This window comes from Sparus aurata, chromosome 23 (assembly GCF_900880675.1).
Source record: "Sparus aurata chromosome 23, fSpaAur1.1, whole genome shotgun sequence".
NCBI lineage: Eukaryota > Metazoa > Chordata > Actinopteri > Spariformes > Sparidae > Sparus > Sparus aurata.
This window is the reverse complement of record NC_044209.1, coordinates 2,648,551-2,669,243: the sequence shown is the minus strand read 5'-3', so window position 1 is coordinate 2,669,243 and position 20,693 is coordinate 2,648,551. Positions and strand designations below refer to the sequence as shown.

General features: G+C 42.7%; 2 protein-coding genes across 4 annotated transcripts; both read right to left on the bottom strand.

The window, feature by feature from the left end:
- Positions 1–2,233: 2,233 nt before the first annotated feature.
- On the bottom strand, positions 2,234–9,649 carry LOC115574965 (homeobox protein Hox-B7-B-like). The gene is made up of 2 exons (XM_030406680.1): positions 9,027–9,649; positions 2,234–2,765 (listed from the first exon to the last, which is right to left on the bottom strand). Exons 1-2 carry the CDS (start codon positions 9,580–9,582, stop codon positions 2,506–2,508), a joined length of 816 nt encoding a protein of 271 aa, XP_030262540.1. The 5' UTR covers positions 9,583–9,649; the 3' UTR covers positions 2,234–2,505.
- Positions 9,650–12,478: 2,829 nt separating this feature from the next.
- Positions 12,479–20,428, bottom strand: hoxb8a (homeobox B8a). 3 transcript variants are annotated; one of them, XM_030406679.1, is made up of 4 exons: positions 19,431–20,422; positions 13,537–13,806; positions 13,324–13,338; positions 12,479–13,103 (listed from the first exon to the last, which is right to left on the bottom strand). In XM_030406679.1, the coding sequence occupies exons 1-4, from the start codon at positions 19,861–19,863 to the stop codon at positions 13,057–13,059; spliced, it is 765 nt and encodes a 254-aa protein (XP_030262539.1). In that variant the 5' UTR covers positions 19,864–20,422; the 3' UTR covers positions 12,479–13,056. The 3 variants fall into 3 exon arrangements, with proteins under 3 accessions (XP_030262539.1, XP_030262537.1, XP_030262538.1); XM_030406677.1 differs by lacking the exons at positions 12,479–13,103; positions 13,324–13,338 and having other exon boundaries at positions 13,389–13,809; positions 19,431–20,428; XM_030406678.1 differs by lacking the exons at positions 12,479–13,103; positions 13,324–13,338 and having other exon boundaries at positions 13,389–13,806; positions 19,431–20,423.
- Between the last annotated feature and the right edge of the window lie 265 nt (positions 20,429–20,693).

Below are 20,693 nucleotides of genomic sequence, written 5' to 3'. Positions count from 1 at the left end.
AACAAAACATTTTGGAAGTTGGTCTAAATGTCTCCATAGATCAGTTATGTTCAAATGAAAACCAAATACTGGTCCCAAATTGAATTCCCAATTTTGTATTTTCACGTATGGTTTATCTCTGTGATATTATCTTTTAAATGACCTCTGGTTGGAGGGGGCTGATAGAAACTGTTCTTACATTGCATGATGTGAAAATAGAACTGTGTGCCACATCTTGGGAACTACTCAATAAGAATCTCAGACTCATGTTCTTGTTTTTATTTACTTACCTTACTTACCAGGATTCCGGTTGAACCACACATAATTTAACAATGTGAAAAAGCTGCCATCTTAACATGTTTCCAGGTGACATAGACTGAGAGATAAGACAAAGAGCTCTATGCAGGTTTTTATTATCATTATTATTATTTACATACAAAAAAAGTGCATTTCATGCTGAACAAATTCAGCTCACACAACATGAAATCATTGGTGCAAATACAGAAAACAACACCAAATACAGGCTACAAACTATTGTTAAACGTGTAATCCAGAGACTCATTGTCACACTTTCAGATATCCCTTTCAGCTCCAAAAACATTATTCCAGAGTGAATTGTTGAATAAAAAATAAATAAAAAATAAAAATAGCTATTGTTGAACCAGTTGGCTTGTATCTATTTGCATAATCAAAAACATACTCTATCAGTCAGTTTAATATTAATTATTAGGTTATTAGGTATAACAGCATCTAACTTAAGGTACTTTTGGTATATGTGTGTGTTTGAATTAGCAGAATTGTAGCTGAAGAATAATGTTTTGTAACAGAATCAAACCCAAATGTTATTTTTCTTGGTGACCGTCAGGGCTGTAATGCTCACATGGATAACACCAAAAACATATGCACATTTATATTAAACCTGTTGGCTTTTTAGGGCATATATCAATTTTTCTGATTCTGATTAGACAATAGAATTGTCAGACAAAAAAAGAAACTTGCAGTATCCACTGCAAATACATGCCTGTATGGATTTAAAATGTTTAGACCACAAGCAAGATTAATTTGATGAACTGTTAAATGTTGCCATATTTTTCTTAAAATATTGAGAAAATAGTGCACAGTTAAGTTGGTGACCATGCAGGCAAAACACACATTCTTCGTGGGTGGGGTTCTGCAGGGGGACCTCAGTAATTTAAACAACTGATGACAGCTGTGATTGGAGGCCAGAGGAGATGCTCTTTAAGTCCAATATTTCTAAAGCATACCACAAAGCTTTTTTAAAAATTATTATCATTTTTTTTTTTTTACCTTTTTAGACTTATTTTGCACTGTAAGAGGCAGAAACACAGACAATAAGCTTTGTATCCAATGGGAGAAGTGTTGATGTTTAAGTGAGGCTTCGGGCATTATGAAGATGCCAAGCCCTCAACGAGAAAATAAGCTTTTCCTGTGGAGTACAACAGAAATTGGCATTTTATTAACATCTGTATGATTTCAGTTTTGTTTCTGAAATATCTTTTAAAAATATATTCTCCCCCTCCGCATTTAGGTCAGGTTACAACCCCATCTCAAGTGAATATGTTGGCAAAGTAAGTTTCTGCAAACCACACAATACACAAAACTCTTAATTTCTTTATGTTGCATCCTTACATTTATTTAAGTTCAATTTTCCAACCATCTCTCGTTGTGCTTTTGTTCTGGTAAGGTGTAGGCCAAAAAGCATTTATACTGATATCAACTGGTTTCACTTACAAATGTTGAGACACAGACATGAACCGTGGTCACTGGTTTGGCGGCACTGACCCCTCTGAAATCAGGTCATACACATACTATGAACTGACATGTATTGTACACATGCCTATATGGTGTGTGGTCAATGACACAAATGTGAATGCATCTGTGGTTTCTCGAAATTTTAACTGCTGACATTTTATTCGACTGTGGACTGGGCTGCAGGAGAAGAGGAGCTAAAAAATATCTATTTTCTAATTGTATCTGCATGGTGCAGGTTGGTTTAACCAACTTATTTTATTTGGACACTATACTACCTTGTCTTTAGCATAGCTTGTATTGTATTATATTAAATTATATTATATTACATTACATTACATTATATTATATTACATTACATTACATTACATTACATTACATTATATTATATTATATTATATAATATTATATTATATAATAATAATAATAATAATAATAATGATAATAATAATAACAATAATGATAATAATATATAAAAAACGGGACAATTTAGTGCGAATAAACATAACATATTATAATTGTGATAATAAAAAAACAAATTAGACTACGGTAAAACAAACGGTAAACTGATGACAGCACAGAATGCTCGATGATAAAATTAAATGCTTGTCGCTGTGAATGTGTTGTGTTCATACTGGCAGCTGTTGCTGGAGGATGAAACGTGACTGAAGGGCAAAGGTCGCTTTTGAAAACGGGCTTTAAGTCAAAGCTAAAACACTGCTTGTTGTCTTGAAGTGTCCAGTCCTGTCATCAGTGTCACTCCTCCTCCTCCTCCTCCTCCTCTTCTTCAGCAGTCGGTCTAGTTGGGGAGCCGCTGCCGGTCAGCTTGTTGTCCTTCTTCCACTTCATCCTCCGGTTCTGGAACCAGATCTTGATCTGCCGCTCCGTGAGGCAGAGCGCATGCGCGATCTCGATCCGTCGCCGCCGCGTGAGGTACCGGTTGAAGTGGAACTCCTTCTCCAGCTCGAGAGTCTGGTAGCGGGTGTAGGTCTGCCGCCCGCGCCTTCTGTCGCCACCTGCACACACAAACACACATATTTCCTGGTGTTGCTATATGTAAGTTACTATGAGTCATCAGTTGAGGACGGATCATGAAAGTCGTGACAATTTTTTTCTGTCTTCAACATCTTAGTTGTGGCTCAGGGTTTAAGGTGAAATGTATTTTCCATCTCTAGCATCAAATATTATGGAAGTCCAAAAGACAGAGATAGATTTTTTTTATTATTAAATGAATGTGTAAAACATAATATAACATAAAGTTGTTAACTAATGAAATAATAATAATATTCTTTGTCAAAATTATGAAGTAGAATTTTGTGTTTTGGAGTCAGAGTTGGTCTATGAGATAATATGTCAACAGTTTTACTTGCACTTTTTACTAACCTTTGGGTTTAAAGTCATAATTTTTCAGACTTAGGTTTCGTAAAGGGTTGAGGGTTGAGAAAAAAGAATAGGAGAAAAAAGAAGCACAATACTTATGCTGAGTAAAATGCTAAAGTCAAAATTCTGAGATGATATAAGTTGGACTTCGTGGAACCAAACCATGAGACTGTACAACTAAGTGTTCTGTGTGCTTCTCCCAGAAGTCTGCAACTGGTTGGAGAAAAGGGACTGAACTATTCAATGCTATAAAGTCATTTTAATTTTAATTTTGATAAGACTAATTTCGATTGAAATTAGTCTTATTAGTCTTGGCATTCCTAATTTTTCCTTGTTTGTTTGTTGACCTCCTCATGTGTCTTCTGAAAAGAAGAACGTGCACTGTTTCAGCATGTCAACAGTGAGCGGAGAGGTTACTGTGAAATATGGAAGTGCTCTTGCACATCAAGTTGGCTGCCACAAATGACTGAATTATGTGAGATCTTATTTATTTTATAAATCTAATGTTGAAGGTGAAAATGGCATCATAGATAAGAGTAATATTTATTTCCTTTCATATTTCTTGAATGTTCAAATAGAAAAAAACATTTATTTTAGTTTGAACATGACCTATAATTCAGACCCTAACCCTTGTTTTCATTGAACAAATGTTGAATTAAGCATCTCTACTGTCTCAGTTATTTTCTTCATTTATTTTGCATTGAGTTCTAAAATAAGTATAAATACTCTAAATCCCACCTTTGTGTGTTGGTGCTGCAGTCCAGACCTTGTAGCCACTTGTTGTCACCTCCACTTCCTGGCAAACACATTTGACTTGTGGCTGAGTAAACACCATAAAGCACATCCTAAATGATGTGGTTAAACTGTGGGTTCAGCTGCTGTCTGTCTGGGCCTCAGTTCAATATTTACCTCACTGTGTTTAGCCTTAAAGGAGATGTACACTACATAATTAAAGTGGTGGAAAAGAGTGTGATATGTGACTGACTGTGGTTGCTGATGAGCTGTGGAAATGCGTGCTGAAGCAGTTTCCATCATGTTAGCCAAAAACATGTCAGCTTGTGTGAAATGTGCACTGTGCTGAGTAAGAGCACAGAAACCATGTTGACCTTCTGTCTATATGAGGTCACTCAGTGCCTGAAGGTTAAAAGAGAAACTGGGTCACATTTTCACAGCTCAGAGGTCGACTGCCGGCCACACTGACACCTAAACTTTCTTCTGGTGATTTTTAAAATACATTTTTTATAATCACTATTAATAAATGGTGAACTTATAGTTAAACCTTGGTTAATAGCTATTTGACTGTTTACAAACAATGAAACTGAGCAATTGTTCATTGTAAAGTTACAACTGATACTTTACTACCGTAAATGGTTAATTAATACTGTGTGGTTCATCTAATAACATTATTCGGATGGCCAACTGATGTGTATTAAGTTTTACAGTTGCTTGATGAACAGTTTAAAGAGCATTTCATTGTTAGCTAACAGTGAAATAACATATTTACCATTTATTAATGAAGGTTAGTATAAAATATTACTGATAATTTTAGTTCAGGATTCTTTTTTTAATAATCAGGAACTCTCTGTAACAGTTGAACTATACCTGTAAGGTTTCGGGCTTGTGCTGCAATTCTGCTCTTCCATGGTGAAATCTCTAACCAGACTGCAGGTCATCTGAGCGGCAATAAAATGCAATGACCAGCCTGTAAAGAATCAGCCCGGGCATTGTGACTGTTTGTGTGGACTTTAACAGCATTAGCTGGTGTTTAGTGAAAGCTCATGAATGTGTGAGGCAAGATTTTCTGTTCTCGCAGGACTGGATCATGAGGAGATGAGAGGAGAGACAAGGTTAAAACCTTATACTACTGCTGTTATATTGTTGGACAGGTTATTTGTTTTGTCTTTTAAAATGGTTATTTGCTATGGAATGTCCATGTGTTGTGGTGTTGTTTCTGGATGGTAAGTCATATTTAACTTTTACATGTTTAAATGCTTGCTTTTGGTTTAGATATTTGGCAAAATATACAGTGTTACATCATGCCCATAATCTCTCTCTCTCTCTCTCTCTCTCTCTCTCTCTCTCTCTCTCTCTCTCTCTCTCTCTCTCTCTCTCAGTTGTGTATCATCTGAAGAACAATTCTTCAATCTAAATGTTGTGACTTCTGTAATAATTACAGCCCACTGCAGCTGAACACTGATTAGAGGCAGACTGGGGTATAAAACTCTGATCTTTTTATCATACTGACATAAATCGTCAGTCCCCTGACCGTCTGTTTTCCAGCTGTAAATGAGCTGAAGGACAAAAATGGATTTACTTTGATTTGATATTGATTTTAAAGCCTGCTACAAAGACTACACGCTTTCTATACAGACAGTGTCCTAGCTGTGATTGTAAACTGCAAGTAAGAGCTGTATTACACTCACTATAGGACTACTACACATACAGGACAAGTGCTCATGTGCTCTGCATTCCATTGGAGATATGAAGTTTTAGCAAACTGTGGGGAACTTGCATTATACAAGTCAAATCTTTACACTTTGTATTAAAAAGGTATTTCTTGTTTTCCCAGCAGCGTGGCAAGGACTTGAGACAACATTTAGACCCACTCGTCAAGAACTGAAATGTAAAGAAAATATATTTTTTATCACTGTAACTGATAAGATAAACAATGAAAATATAGAGGGGAAGGTGGCTGCCTATGGTTCCTTTGGCGCCAAAGATTCTAAATGTTCGTAACTTTTGATAATGAATGTGTAGTGTGTTGTTCAGTGTATTTCTGTCTGTGTTTCTGGATGACTTTGTGTGTCATCGCTGTGCTACAGGAATAAGCTTCAAGCAATGTCAGAGAGGGGATGATGAAAAAGCTTTCAATTTGAAATGGCTGTGGGTTTGCTTACTGTTTGCTGTTACTCTGTCTGCCATCACAGGCACACACACACACACACACACACACACACACACACACACACACCACACACACACAGAGAGTTGATCAAATCTTATGATCTGATAACAGGCAGAGAGTCTTGGAGACTTGTTATTCTTACTTTGTTTCACGAATCCCTCCATGTATATCTAATACACATCAGAGGAAAGTCTATTACACTTAATAATTAACCTCATTAATCAATGGTAAATAGTGATACTACTAATAATAATGATAATAATGATAATGATGATGATAATGGCGATAATAATAACAAGTAATAATAGTTAGTTGATAGTATTTGACTGTTAACAAACAATACTTTATAAATGATTTATTAAAGAACTGTTTAGTTAGAACAGATATTTATAATGCTATATAATTTTGCTCAGCAAATGGTTTATACATAATTTCATTGGTTGTTGACAGTCAAACAACTATTGACTAAAGTTTAATTAACTGTTTATGTACCTATATTAGTGATGGTGATCATAAAGTTTTACCTGGAAGTCTTATTAATGTTTATAACCAGGTTAGCCTTTACCAGTGACTCCGATTTGTTGGCACTTTCACTGAATGACGTCACATGAACTTGACATTAATTTGTTTATTCTGTTTACTATTATTATTGATACTACAAATACAAACTTCAACATACCATGCGTTTAACATTCTACTATATTTGGTCGCAGAATTAAAAAAAAATGGCCGGCGTGATCACATTTTGGAAACTATGTACAAATAAAAAACATGAAAAAACAATAACGCTCATTGACTCTGCTTTAAAAGCTTGAGTTACATTTCCGTCCGCGCAATCATGTTTCTGCTTGGCTATGTCTCCACTTGCGTGCGCGTCGTCTGCGCGCGCTACAGTTCATTGAGGACAGCATTCAGTATGTGTGGGTGACTGAGTGTCAGCGGCAGGGAAGTGTGTGTGATTAAGTATGTCTAAGTATGTGTGCGTGTGTTTATCTGTGTGTCACTTCTCGCTGCCGCACAGCGAGAGCGAGGTGGTACTGTGTGTGTGTGTGTGTGTGTGTGTGTGTGTATGTGTGTATGTGTGTATGTGTGTGTGTGTGTGTGTGTGTAAGTCTGTGAGAGAGAAAGAATTCATTTCCATTGGTAATATTTTTCTGCTCTCGCGCTGTCGGCCGTGATTTATTTGCGCTCAAGCGCGAGATGGAATTTTAAGGCAATCAACAACAAGAAGGGACTCTATTGTGCTCTCTCTCTCTCTCTCTCTCTCTCTCTCTCTCTCTCACACACACACACACACACACACACACACACACACACACACACAGGGCAGTATGTTATATGAAAGCACATTTATAAAACAAGTAGTGAGTTAGTGACTTCATATATGTGCAAAATCGTGTCCCTGTGAGAGCCCGAGCGCCTCCTTTAATAAGCCCTCACGTGTTTGTCTTGTTTACCGGTTGTTAACGGGAACATCCGGGACATATCCTTCCAATCATCTCCCGTGCCTTGGACTGGAATCGGATCTAAATTAAAATCTACGAATTCATTACACAGGCTGGCTGCTACGACCTCAACACAACCCGTGCCTCCTCTCTCCCTCTCTCTCTCTCATAAACACACACACACACACACACACAAGAAAGATGTTTACATTACGTACGTCATGCTCTACCTCTGTTTTATTTACACATGTTCTATTTTCCTGAACTAACTGTTTGGTACATGTTACCTCTCTGCTCTGGCTGTCAGAATAGAATACAGTCTTAATGCCTGAAGCAAATAGTTATTATGCTATTCTTATTTTGCCCTCCCTTTATCACGCACAAAGTGCTGTAGGTACAGTTGCTGCTAATGAGGAGGGACCTGATTACTTCAAAACACAGAGTTTGCCCTTCTGTACGTGGGTGTTTGGGTGGGTTCTCCTTAATTTGAAAGAAGTTGCCTAATCATTTCTGACCGGTTTCCCACATTAAGCGCTGAGATTTACGCAAACAAACTAACATACTTGCGCGTTCACGGTCTCGTCTCAGTAGAGCACTGGTGGACAATATCTCTTCACTCCTGTCGGATTCCTCGTTACTCATTTTGAGAGCACCGTCCCCTCTCACCTTTACGCGAGTTTTACGCACGAACTCTCTTGCCATATTTCCCCATTTTTTATACGTGCAACCATTCAACCTTTTAACGCAAACATGTGTCTTTGTGTTGTGTCTGTTTGTTGTGCTTCGAGGCTCCAAAGCCCCGCATCCATTCAGCATCAAGCCCGGTTCTATCACACAATACCGCTTTTACAATCGGGGGAAAGGGCAGGCATTCAGAGATCAAAACCCATCTGCTAATTTATAGTGTTTATAGTATTAGCGGATTGTGGTGACAGTACAATAGCACAATGGGCTTTCAGTGAGCCAGCTAGCACTGAGAGAAACACTATACTGTCAGGTAGGAGAGGCTGAGCTGAGCTGAGCCAAAAACTGAATAAGAGGTTACGGAAGAAGACTTTCTCTGGAGGTTTTCTTCAAACAGTTTGGGATATACTCCAACGTCCCTGCGCTCAACTGTCCCCTTCTTAAACACAATACCACCTAATGAATATTCACCAAGTCTTAAATTATTGTTTTATTGAGCTCGCAGTGCCATAAAAGATCTACAAAGAGAAAGACGGAGATAGAGAGAGACACAGAGAGATAGAATGAGAGCGGGAGACGGGGGGGGGGGGGGGGGGGGGGGGGGGGGGGGGGGGGTTGTAAAAAGTGACATAGAAAAAGAAAGACAGGCATAGTTCAGCTACCGGCATTGGCCGCTGCGCAACCAGGCCAACAGTTTAAAGAGCGTTTAACGTAATTACCACACACACACACACACACACATACACACACACACACACACACGCAAGATCCCTGTCCTCATCCGCTACTTCCCAACTGCTGTCAAACCTCCCTCTCACCTGTATGCCTCGTTAATAACCTCATCATATTTTATAACTCCTCACCTGAGCTTCTCATCCAGGGGTAGATCCGTAGCCCCTCCTCGTGTGTCTGGAGTTGCAGCTGCTCCGGGTTAGTCTGCCTCCTGCAGGCCGGCTCAGGGAGCCTGGCGCTCAGCGAGTTTAGCTGAGGCCGACCAGTGAACCGCTCCAGAGAGGAGCACATCGACCCAGCTCCCAACGCGCTGCACGCCCCTCCTGAGAGCACTTCCGCGGGGTTGAAGGGATGCGTGCCAGGCGAAATACTGCCGCTGTTCCGGTTCAATCCCGATGGAGACAAACTAAACGTTGATGAAGAAGAGGTGGAGGGAAATGAGGAGGAGGAAGGAGATGAAAAAGACGAGGAGGGAGGTAATGGAAGCCCCCGGCTCCCTCTTCCACCGGAGACATGGAGGTGATATCCGCTGGAAACGAGGGCGCATGAAGAAGACGCGACGGGAGCAACAGAAGGAAAGGACGGGCAGGGAGAGGTTGTAGAGTCTGTAAAGAGCAGAGCGGAGCAACTCGCCGCGGCATGTTGATATTTAGAAAACAGCGCATTGGCGAAGTCGAGCGAACTCATAATTTGGCGCCGGTGATTTGTAGGCCCGGGGCGCTTTAATGTCGACTTTTTATGAGGCACCGTGAATTATTGACGCAGTATTACTGTCTAGATTTACACCAAAAATCACCCCACCCCACTGTTCTCCTCCCCTCCCTCCCCTTGCTTCGCGGACCACATGACCCAGGGTCCATGTGATGTCAGGCTGCCCAATGGCCGCCGGGGTTTCCCTCCGGATGCAAAATTATAATGGAAGAAATTAGCTGCAGAACCGCAAGGAGTGACACACACACACACACCATGCAACATTCAATATAATCTATACATTCCAGTCAATGCGCGGCAGCTCGGAACTTGTCCACTAATCACCGAGCGCACGAAAACAAAACGGCTGAGGCTGCTGACAACATCCCGCTCAGACTTAAATCTTTACTGTCCTGCTCGACTGGACAGAAGCGGGTTAAGTCGTTCGCAAAGAGCGAAAAAACACCATTAGGTGATATTGATTGGACTTGAAATGGAATGACGCTCGACATGTGCGTAAAGTACCAGATAATACCAAAAGGGCTAAAAGAGGAGATGGATTTCCCCTGCTTCTCTTAGACTACGTCTGAACTTATCCCATACCAGAGACCACACATGCAGAGGAGAAGGTCCCACACAGCAGAACAAAACACGCAGTTGTTTGCCTGCATGGTACCGCTACTGCTTACCGCTCACTGCAGGCTGCATGGAAGATGAAGACGTGTAATCAAGAAGTGAGGGACATTTATGGAAGCAGTCACACGTGTCACTTAAAAAAAAAAAAAATCTTCATGCATAACACTCACAGTGAAGGATCACAGCTGTGTTCAAGGGAGAAGACGCACTACTGAGTCTATTAAAAAGAAAATAACAAGAACCAGACGCCACACATTTTATCTTAACTGCTGAGGGCGGAAGTGTCTCCGTTCTCCATCCCATTCGAGACGTATCACCAACGTTTTTGAGTTCAGGTCTGATTAGTTCAGGTCCTTGCTCTGGCAGAGGAATCTCACCTGGCGTGCAGGTGCTAGACTCTTTCTTTACTTATGTACCCGTGACGTTGACCTTTTGTCAGCTAGTCTGTCGAGATAAAACCTCCGAGGTGAATGTAATGTTTAACAGGCCAAAGAGGAATTATCCGTGCGTAAAAACCCGCTGATTTGTTTTTCTAATTGGAAGAACTTGAAGGAAGGACGGGACAAATTGTATGAGCCCTAAATATGTGTGGCTTTTTTTTGTAGACACCAAACATATAAAGTGAGCAACGTTGGGATGTGTCATGCGTAAAACCTCTCGTCCTCATGACGCCATGAAGTCATATACATTTCCAAAAGAGCAAGTGTCATGTCTCCGTTGTGAAGTGATACAATTGGAACAAATGCGCGTCGACTTCACCGTGCTTGCGTCACATGCCCTCTCAACGGTTTAAAGCTTTTTTTCCACGCCCCACTGAGCAGATTGGATTAAACAATAAGACCATCGTTTTGTCTCTAACATAGAACAGACTCATATGTGTACATCAAGGAGTTAACAAACAGTGATCCATATGCAGTTCAAAACAGTAGGTTTAATTTGTCGACTCAGTGGATGCAAATACAACGTTGGATTACCAACCTCCAAGTTCATTAGTGTCGATGAGCCCTCGGTTATTTGACACAGTTTGTGAGAATTTGCAACACTAAAGCACAAGCAAGTGAACAGTTAGCCTCAGCGTGTCGCCTTGTCTTTTAGATGAAGGTTTTGACTCCGTACACTCTGATCACACGGTGGAAATTCCGACAAAAAAGCTATTGGAAAAACGAGAAGGTTGCATTAGCTCTTTGACTAAAGCTGGTCAGTCAAAGATGAAGCCTAGACGAATGCTTCTCTTTCCAAGCTCGTTTGTCAAAACGTAAATACAGCAACAAGAAGATAGAAAGCTCTGCAGCAGCGTTGTAAAAGTGCAGATCACGCCTTACTGCAATACTCTTATTTTGAAAACCGTCAAAAGGGCTCTTCAGTCAGTGAGAGGCGTACTTTTTATCTGCTGCCTGTCTGTTTTTTGTTTCGTTTTTTTGCATGGTGGAGACAGATCTGGTAGTTTGTGAAGCCTGCAGCCTGGCCGTGTGTCTGAATGACCCTCACACCCAAACTGCACACACTTCCTATCGCAGCGTTTCCAGCCCGAAGCTCTTCCATTAAACGCCTCCTGGAAACTTGTTATTTGCCAGATATGTGGTGCTTTGATATGACTGCAGCTTCCACACACACACATCTGAGAACCAAGTGTATGAAGAAGTCGTGTATACATGCATGTGTAAATATGAATGCCGAGTGTGTTTGATCTCCCCATATGGAAACAATCCGTCCTCATCGTGATGATGATGGAAGGCAGTGTAATGGTGAATATAGAGGCCTGGAATAATGTAAGTGGAGGTAGAGGACCAGGCCATAAATAACATGATGTTTGGGTAGGATGTGAATTGTGTGTGTGTGTGTGTGTGTGTGTGTGCTAGAGATGGGGTGGCGACAGTTGTTTTAAGTGGAGATTTCCGAGTCCAGGCTTAAATGTTTGGCCTCGTGAACTGAACGGTTTTATCAGTCTGGGTGCTGACAGGATGCACAGAGACGAGAGAGAGAGAGGCGGTGGAAGGGAGTGGTAGAGGTGAAGGAGAAAAAGGGGGGAAGGAAAGGATGGAGAGAAAGTGTGGATGAAGGAAGGGGAGGAACTCATCGTCGTTTCTTTCCCCCTCTTGATCATCAAATATCACCGAGAAGTGACAGGCTGATATGTAGGCTAACTGCTTCTTAACTGATAATTGAGTGAAAATGAGTTCAACAGTACAATGAAATTAGCCCCTAAAAGCCGTCACTGACCCGGTACACAGCTTCATATCAAATGCAGAACGCAACATTTTCAATTCATTTTTTCCTCGTTTTTATTTTTATGAATGTTCTCTTTTTTTAATCTGCAATGTGCGCATGCTTTTTACCCCAAAAAAGAGAAAAGGAAGACAACATAAAACAAAACACCATCGATCAAAAAACGAACTAAAACGAGAAACGACAATTAGAGTGTGTAAAAAAGAGACCCGACCTACTAAAACGGCATAAATAGGCAGTTTCATGTTGTTGGAAATTTCATTAATTGCTACGTCATCATCATCACCGTCACCATCATCTTCATCATCATCATAATCAATCATTGCCATAACAACAACAACAACAACATAGAAGTGAGAAGTACAGTAAAAAGTGCACCATCATCATTTTTTAACTTAAAAACTATACAGCTGCCAAAGATAAAATTGTTAATGATAAACTTCTAACAATATAGAAATGTTTCCACAATAATTGTTCCACAAAGAAAGGAAGCTATCGTTTTTCTTTCTTTTTTTTTTCTTGTATCTTTTAAACACTAGAGTAGACTATGTTTGTTTGACTTGGATTGATCCATCCCCGCCCTCATCAATGTATTTTTTTTTTCAAAGTTCACTTTCTTGTTTCTTTGCGTCTTTTTTCCTCTTTTTTTTCTTTTTCTTCCCGTGGTTTGTACTGTCAGCAGACAGAGGCTGCGAGGCCCCTCCAGTCCGTCCAGCTCGCCAGTCGCCATTTTGGAGACACAAGTTCCTCTCCATCGATTGAATCGTGGAGACAGCGGGGCAGTCCAACGGCCTCGATTAAGACGAAAACAGCCCCCCACCCACCCTCACCCACCCTCACCCTATCCTGTCCAACATTTACAGCTTCCTCGTCCACCACCGCTCTTCCCCTCTCCCTCTTTAACACCCCCCCCCCCCCCCCCCCCCTCCCAATTTCAACACTTTCCTCCCTACATTTGCTTGTGGGTTTTGTCGTAGCAATCATCATTAACGGGGGCCTGTGACCCCGCCGTGGCCGCCACCGAGCTTCCTCCGCTTGCTCCTCCGCCACCCTCTCCACCTCCTGCTCCCGCTCCGCCTCCGCTTCCACCGCCATCCCGCAGCTCCTTCTCCCTCCTCTCCCTCTCCACCGCCTCCTGCTCGCTCTTGCTGCTGGGGAACTTGTCCTTGTTGTTCTCCTTCTTCCACTTCATCCTCCGGTTCTGGAACCAGATCTTCACCTGCCGCTCAGTCAGGGCAAGCGCGTGCGACACCTCGATGCGGCGTTTCCGGGTCAGGTAGGGGTTGAACAGGAACTCCTTCTCCAGCTCTAGGGTCTGGTAGCGGCTGTAGGTCTGCCGGCCCCGCCTCCTGCCCGCAGCTACTGGGGGGATGTGGGGGTGAAGAGAGGGGAGACACGGGACAGGAGGGACATTATTAGAGGCAAAATATTTGCATATCGTTATCCTATTGACCTCACACTTTAAAGGATAAATTCGCCCAAAAATGGAAAATTATATAATGCAATCAGGGTGTTGCTATGCAAGTCTCAGAAAGCCCAGAGATTCCAAACTGATTGGAAAGGATGTTATGTAGCTCACACCCTCGCGCCATTGAGCTCATTCCGCACACTAACACTTTTAGCTCAGCAACAACAGTGAAGATTTCATCTTACAGAAGGATGTTAGGAACGTCAAATCTTGTCTTTTTCATTGTTTTTGTACCCAGCTACTTCAGTTGTGTAGGAGAATGCTGTAACCCTGTGTTACTGTGAAGCTCCAGAGATGTTTTCACCTGACGTCTCATCAGCATGGGGGGAGGAGATGATACGTGAACTGACAGCATGGCTGCAGTTAAAAGTAATACACAGAAAAACTGTGTCTTACAATCACAATTTTCATATGTTATGACAGGTGATTACAGAAGTGGTACCAGCCAGAACACGCTGATCCCCAGAGCCCGTGCAGATCTGCATACGTATACAAAGTGTACATGCATTGAAAGTTTTCCTTTTGTAAAATTGTTGACGTGCCTTGTGTTAAAAAGAGCTGTCTTCGTCAAATCATGTGATCCTCCTGTGACTTTCATGTCCAGGGGTCCCATCAAGGGGATGCTCTCTCTCTCTCTCTCTCTCTCTCTCTCTCTCTCTCTTCTCTCTCTCTCTCACACACACACACACACACACACACACACACACACACTGAAGTCTTCAAACTCGATCACAACACAACACCAGCCAACTGAAGTCATTAGCAAAAAGAAAAGAACAGAAAGAGAGCTTCTTATATAACACAGACTAATCCACCGAGCACTTACAGAAGTGCGCATGAATATTTGATGCTATAAATACATCGTAAACACTTTAAAAGGAAGCTGGATCCCGCACAGCAGAGATGAGAACAGAGATTAAAGAGCAGCCTCTAATGACGAACAAAGACTTTTAATTAAAAATGGTACAAACGATGACAAGTGAAGATAGAAACGTTATTTCCACACCAACAGGTAATCATTTACTCTGCTCTTTCTTTGTTTCTGTTGTCGCAGTTTTGAAAGCAGCGCAGGCTGGAGAACCTGGTAGAGACGCAATATAAAATTCATAAATATTTAATAAAGGTCAGATATTTCTGCACACAGGCTGGACAAGCATGGGGCCGTTTTTTCAAATTAATAACCTGTGAGACGGTATTATCCACCTGACTATTATGTTCCAAGAGAGGACCAACAGATGATGCCCCTTGCAAAATATTTTATTGTGCATATTTCATAAGCTTGTACCAACGGACTGGGTGATGCTATAATTATAGATAAAAAGCCACATCTTTCAACTTGGTGGCATTGCTTAAAAGTTATATACCTTAAAACAAGTCATTATTTATAGAAAGACTGAATAAAGAATAAAACTGACACATTTAAGAGAGGAATCCTGGCAGCAAACTTTCGACCGTTTACACCAACTGTGTAAGTGTAGGTGATTGTATTTCCGTAACGCTGTTTGTCTTCCTTTTTAACTATTGTGCCGTAAAAGGAGCTCTGCGCCACGGACAAAACATGCCAGTGATGATAAAGTTTTGAAGCACAAACTGCTGATCTGAAGGGAAATTCAGATTTGACATGACTGGCAACTTGAGCATTAGTGTTCATAACTCTGGAAGCACAGAGCAGCGGAAGAATGCACCACATTATGATAATCACCACTGACAAACTCACAGAAAATAGTTTGTATTAGTTGACAGTTATTTGACTTTTACCAAATGATGAAATACTTCACAAACCATTCACTGACCCTTTTAGAGTATCATAATCATCTGTTGCAACGTTACAATAACGAATTGTGTAATACATTGTTTATAAAGCATTAATTGTTTGTTAACAGTGAAATAACTATTAACTAATGCTATATGAACTGTACATTTACCATTTATTAATGATGGTTATTGTAAAGGGTTACCAACTAATCTTATTCTACCTATTTCAAGATAAAGCGTTTGAGCACGCACACACACACACACACACACACACACACACACACACACACACACACACACACACACACACACACCCTCCTGCCAGGACAGCAACGTTTCTGGATTACATTAAGAGGACTGCATGACTGCAGCGCATTACTAATCACATATGAGTCCTAAATAGTCTGCATCTACTGCGACCACAGTATATAAGGCCTGCGGGTTACGCCTGAAAACGATCTACAACATTCATTATATATCCACCACAAAGCAAAGACCAGCACGATGCTCTCCACTTTTAAGAAAGTGCTGTGACTCTCATGTTCTCATGGATTCTCATACACTGTCCAGTTTCTGTCTGCGGGCACAGAGCTGCTTTTTATGGCCAAACAGCCAAAAGAAGAAGAAGGACACAAGGGAGTCTTTATGGAAATTCATGAACTTGTAAGTGATGTAAATGTCGTGTGTGTGTTATCTGTCACAGGGCTGGCGCCGTGAGTCCGTGCTATAGGGGCTGACGGGGAGTGGGCTCCGCATTCACCGCTGTCACCAGCCGTGAATTAAGGGAAATGAGAAACACTTCCCTGGATAAAATGACAGCACGGGTGCTTTGATCCGACAAGTTTAAGACGGAGCAACATGCATGGGGAATTTAACCCCCAACCCCGGCTGAGTCAGTGCACTGCGCGAAGTGTGCGTGGACACAGCACACATCCGCACACAGCTGATATGGATCAAACAGCTTGATTTGAAGAATAAATCCTGAGAATGTGTAATGTTTATTTGACATTTTCCTGTTTTAGCGTCAGATGAAGGATTGCGTGCTCTTAAAGAGTCTGAGAAAATGACACAAGGCTTGGGATTATGAAACATTTTGATGACCTATTACATATGAAACCTTTACGAAGCCAATTAAATAAGCACTAAACAAATGCACGGCGGTCGGCAGTTGACATTTTGGAAGAGGGAGAAACGAGGTTTCCACTTGCAAGCAGATGACAGTGAGAGCTGAGGCAAAAGACACTAATAACATTACAGACATACATTTCTTCCTCGACCTAATCACATTTTAACCTATTTTTCATTGGAGAGTCGTATGGAGAGAATCATTTATCAAGGTTCCCAACCTCAGTGGTTAAAGTGGTGAAACGGCTCATAGTCACGAGTTTGGAATCAAACTCTAATATCAAACCTCTAGCTCCGAGGCTGAGGAGTATTTCAAGACATTTTCAAGAAGAAGGAGCCTCCTTGGGCGCTGTGGTTATAACATAAAAGGTGTGGAGGCGTGGAAGAGGCCATATCCCTCTTTATAAGACAAATTATGAAATGCGCCCCTCGTTAGATGAGAGTTTCTGAAGTATAAACGAGAAGGATTACCTCCCCCGCCGCCGCGCTTCATCCTGCCATTCCACACACAAAAGACCGTCCGTCTCTGTCTGCAATTTTAACTTATATATCCTAACACAGAGCATCGATACTATCCCATCAAACCGTGTAGGGGCTGAAACTGCGTGCGTACAAAATATTCTCGGACTTCCCTGGTTTCCTGTTTTGACTCGACTTTTCGGCCCCCGTTTGATCAGAGCTGCCTGCACCCGAGCAGGCACCCCGTTAAGAGCATGTATACTGTTAGAAAAAATATATATCACGCAGCTAATCACGGCCATCGTTGGTAAAGAAAGACTAAACGCTCTTCAGGAGTGATTCTCAGCCCCGCGCCTGAGTGCGGCCGCTCGTAGTTAAAGCTGGGAATGGGTTGACAAGCCGGTGCGCACACAGGGGAATGAGGGCAGACAAGTGCTATGAAAATATAACAGAAGCTTTAAAGATGTAAATTATGACAATTTACAGGCCGCATGCACAAGGAATAACACACACACACACACACACACACACACACACACACACACACGCTGCTGGGAGGCGCTGGAGAGGAAACACGGCGGCAGAAGTGTCCATGGTTTTATGAAAACGTGCGTAAAGGTAAACTGTTCACAATTATCGCTGTTATCTGTAGCAGGTGGTCGTAATGTTAGTGTTATAGAGATGAAGAGAAAGCAGCTCGAGGTGAATACAGACCGAGCCTGTTGTTGTTTATCATTTTTCAATTTTATGATCATAATCATGAAGCCACAAAAGTCCTGTACAGGCTATCACCCGTCTGAAGCCCCACTTTAAAAAATACAACCGAGAACATAAGCAATAAACTCTCTCTCTCTCTCTCTCTCTCTCTCTCCTCTCCTCTCTCTCACACACACACACACACACACACACACACACACACACACACACACCACACACACACGCACACACCTACGAGCACAGCAGAAGAAATATGGGCTCAAACAAAATAGGCTACTATACATGTCAATCCATTCACGCTCTCTCTCGCTCTCTCTAACTCTAAGTCTATGTCTCTCTGATGAAAAAAACACCTCCTCACGTAATCAGCCTCGCTGTGGTTCGAGCCATCAATTACAAACTCGGCTTCCGTATAATGCAAATAATTTTTAAAATCACTCTCTTTAAAGATTTATAATCTGACCGTGTTGAACCAATCGGGCAGTAATCCATATTCAGTCTATGTGTGCCACAAACACACAAAGACCACGAAATAACACCCACGCGCACCCACAAACGCACGCACGCACACCTTACATTGAACCACACAGATGTTCCTTGTGGGATGATTTTGGTGTTTAAGTCAGAGGAACAGACAGGCCTGCGCGTCCAGAGATCACACACGCAGTGTAGGCGCTATGTCCGAGGAAAAGTACTTCCTTTTACCGTCTTTACACACACACACACACACACACACACACACACACACACACACACACATGCTCCCCCCACCCCGCGTTAACCCTGTGGGGAACTGGCCACCGTGTAGCCAAATAATCCCGGAGACCACAGTCAAGGCAGTAAACGCAAAAAAGAAAAAAAAAAAAAAAAAAAAGAAGAAGTAAAAGTTTAACCCGGGTCAAAGCTGCATGTCTAAAACGAGTCTGTGTGACTGGAAACAACTACCTCCAGCAACTCCTTCCCATCTACTGGGAGAGGGGCACTCTCAGTTTTTAGAGGGGCTTCTTATGAAGAGGTCTCTGAGGTTCACTTCTCTCTCCTCTGACCCCCTCCAGCATCTCTTGCTTTTATTCTGACTGCTTTCCTTTCTGTCTGAGCTCCTCTCCCGGCTCTCTCCGTCCCTTTTCCCGATATATGGCCGGGGTAATTAAACCCTAAAGTCATTCACAAGTTTTCGTGCCGCCAATAAAACCATAAACGTGCTTTTGTCTCCCGCTTTGAACGCAGGAAACCCTGATTGCTCTGCTCAAAGCGTTGCTTTTAAAACCACTTTTCCAACTTTCTTGCGCCGTTTCCTCCTCCCCGTGTGTCTACATTTGCTGTGTTCTCCTCCTGGAGGAGCAGCTGCTTTACTCTAACTTGGACACTCACCTTCTAGGAGGGAAGATCAAGCCCGACATACTTTGAAGAATGCAAAAGATAAACAAGAAAACGGCAGCCAGTCCTTCCATTTCCTCACCTTGCGGCCTCATCCAGGGGAAGAGCTGCGTCGGTGAGGGGCTCTGCTCGGTTCCCTCCGCGTCCTCGCCGCTGAGCCCCGGCGCGCCTCCCAGCTTACAATCGCTGTACTGGACCAGATCCGCGTCCTGGGCCCCGAAAAGCGTCTGCCGCTGCAGGGCGTCGTATCCGTAGAAGTTGCCCGGCTCGCCGTGGCATGTGACCGCGCAGGGGCTCTGCTGGTAAGGGTTGCTGGGCAGCGTGGAGGCGCTGTGGTGGTAGAAGTCCTGGATCTGCGGAGCGTGTTGAAAGGTGGCGCCGGAGCCCGGGCCGTACACCACGGTGGGCCGGCTGCCGGCCAGGTCCTGCGCGAAACCGCACTCGTAGTAGTTCGGACGTAACGAGTCCCCGCTTTTATATTTGGAGAAGAGCGAGTTGACGAAATATGAACTCATCTTTTGTGATGTTGTTTACTGTTGTTTCAGTTTGTGTTCGGCTCGGCAGAGTCACAGTGGGACTGGAGGAAGCTTTCTTTTTTTCTGCTTCTGTCGTGCGGGCTGAGAGAGAGAAACACCGACACACAGAGACACGGAGGGGAGGGAGAGAGAGAGCGAGGCAGGTCTGCCGCCGGTGTCGGTGACCGTTGTTGTGGTGTTTCCCCTCACGGCCACAGCAGACGAACGGTGTGAGTAACGTTAACGGCAGCCAGCCAGAGCGGTGAGAGCCACAACCACCACAACAACAATAACAACAATCACAACGATTCCATACAATCTCCAGCGAAGAAGAAGAAAAAGAGGAGGAAGGAGAAAAAGAGGGAGAAGAAGAGGAAGAAGGGCTCGTGCGCATCACAATTCCGGTGTTAGCGCTGTAAGCGGGAGCCCTGTCGCGCTCTCAAACGGGTTTTCCGTGATTTACTCCTCTGCAAATGAGTTGTTTCATATTTTTTCTCCCTCCCTCTCTCTCTCTCTCTCTCTCTCTCTCTGGCTCTCTCTCGCACGCGCACTCTCTCCCTCCCTATCTCTCTCCTCCTGGCCCCGGTGTGTGTGTGTGTGTGTGTGTGTGTGTGTCGGTTTCAGGGATAATTTGCATCTATTATCAGCTCTTCATCCCATTGGCTTTTCCACGCATATAGAAACACACGCACGAGCACCCGCGCCCGCACACACAGACACACGGCCACACATACACGCACACAGGCTCAATTACACTTTTTTCTTTTTCTGCGCCTGTACCCGCACGCGCCTGTAAGCCTATAGATGATAGTCTCCCAGCGTCGGCTCCA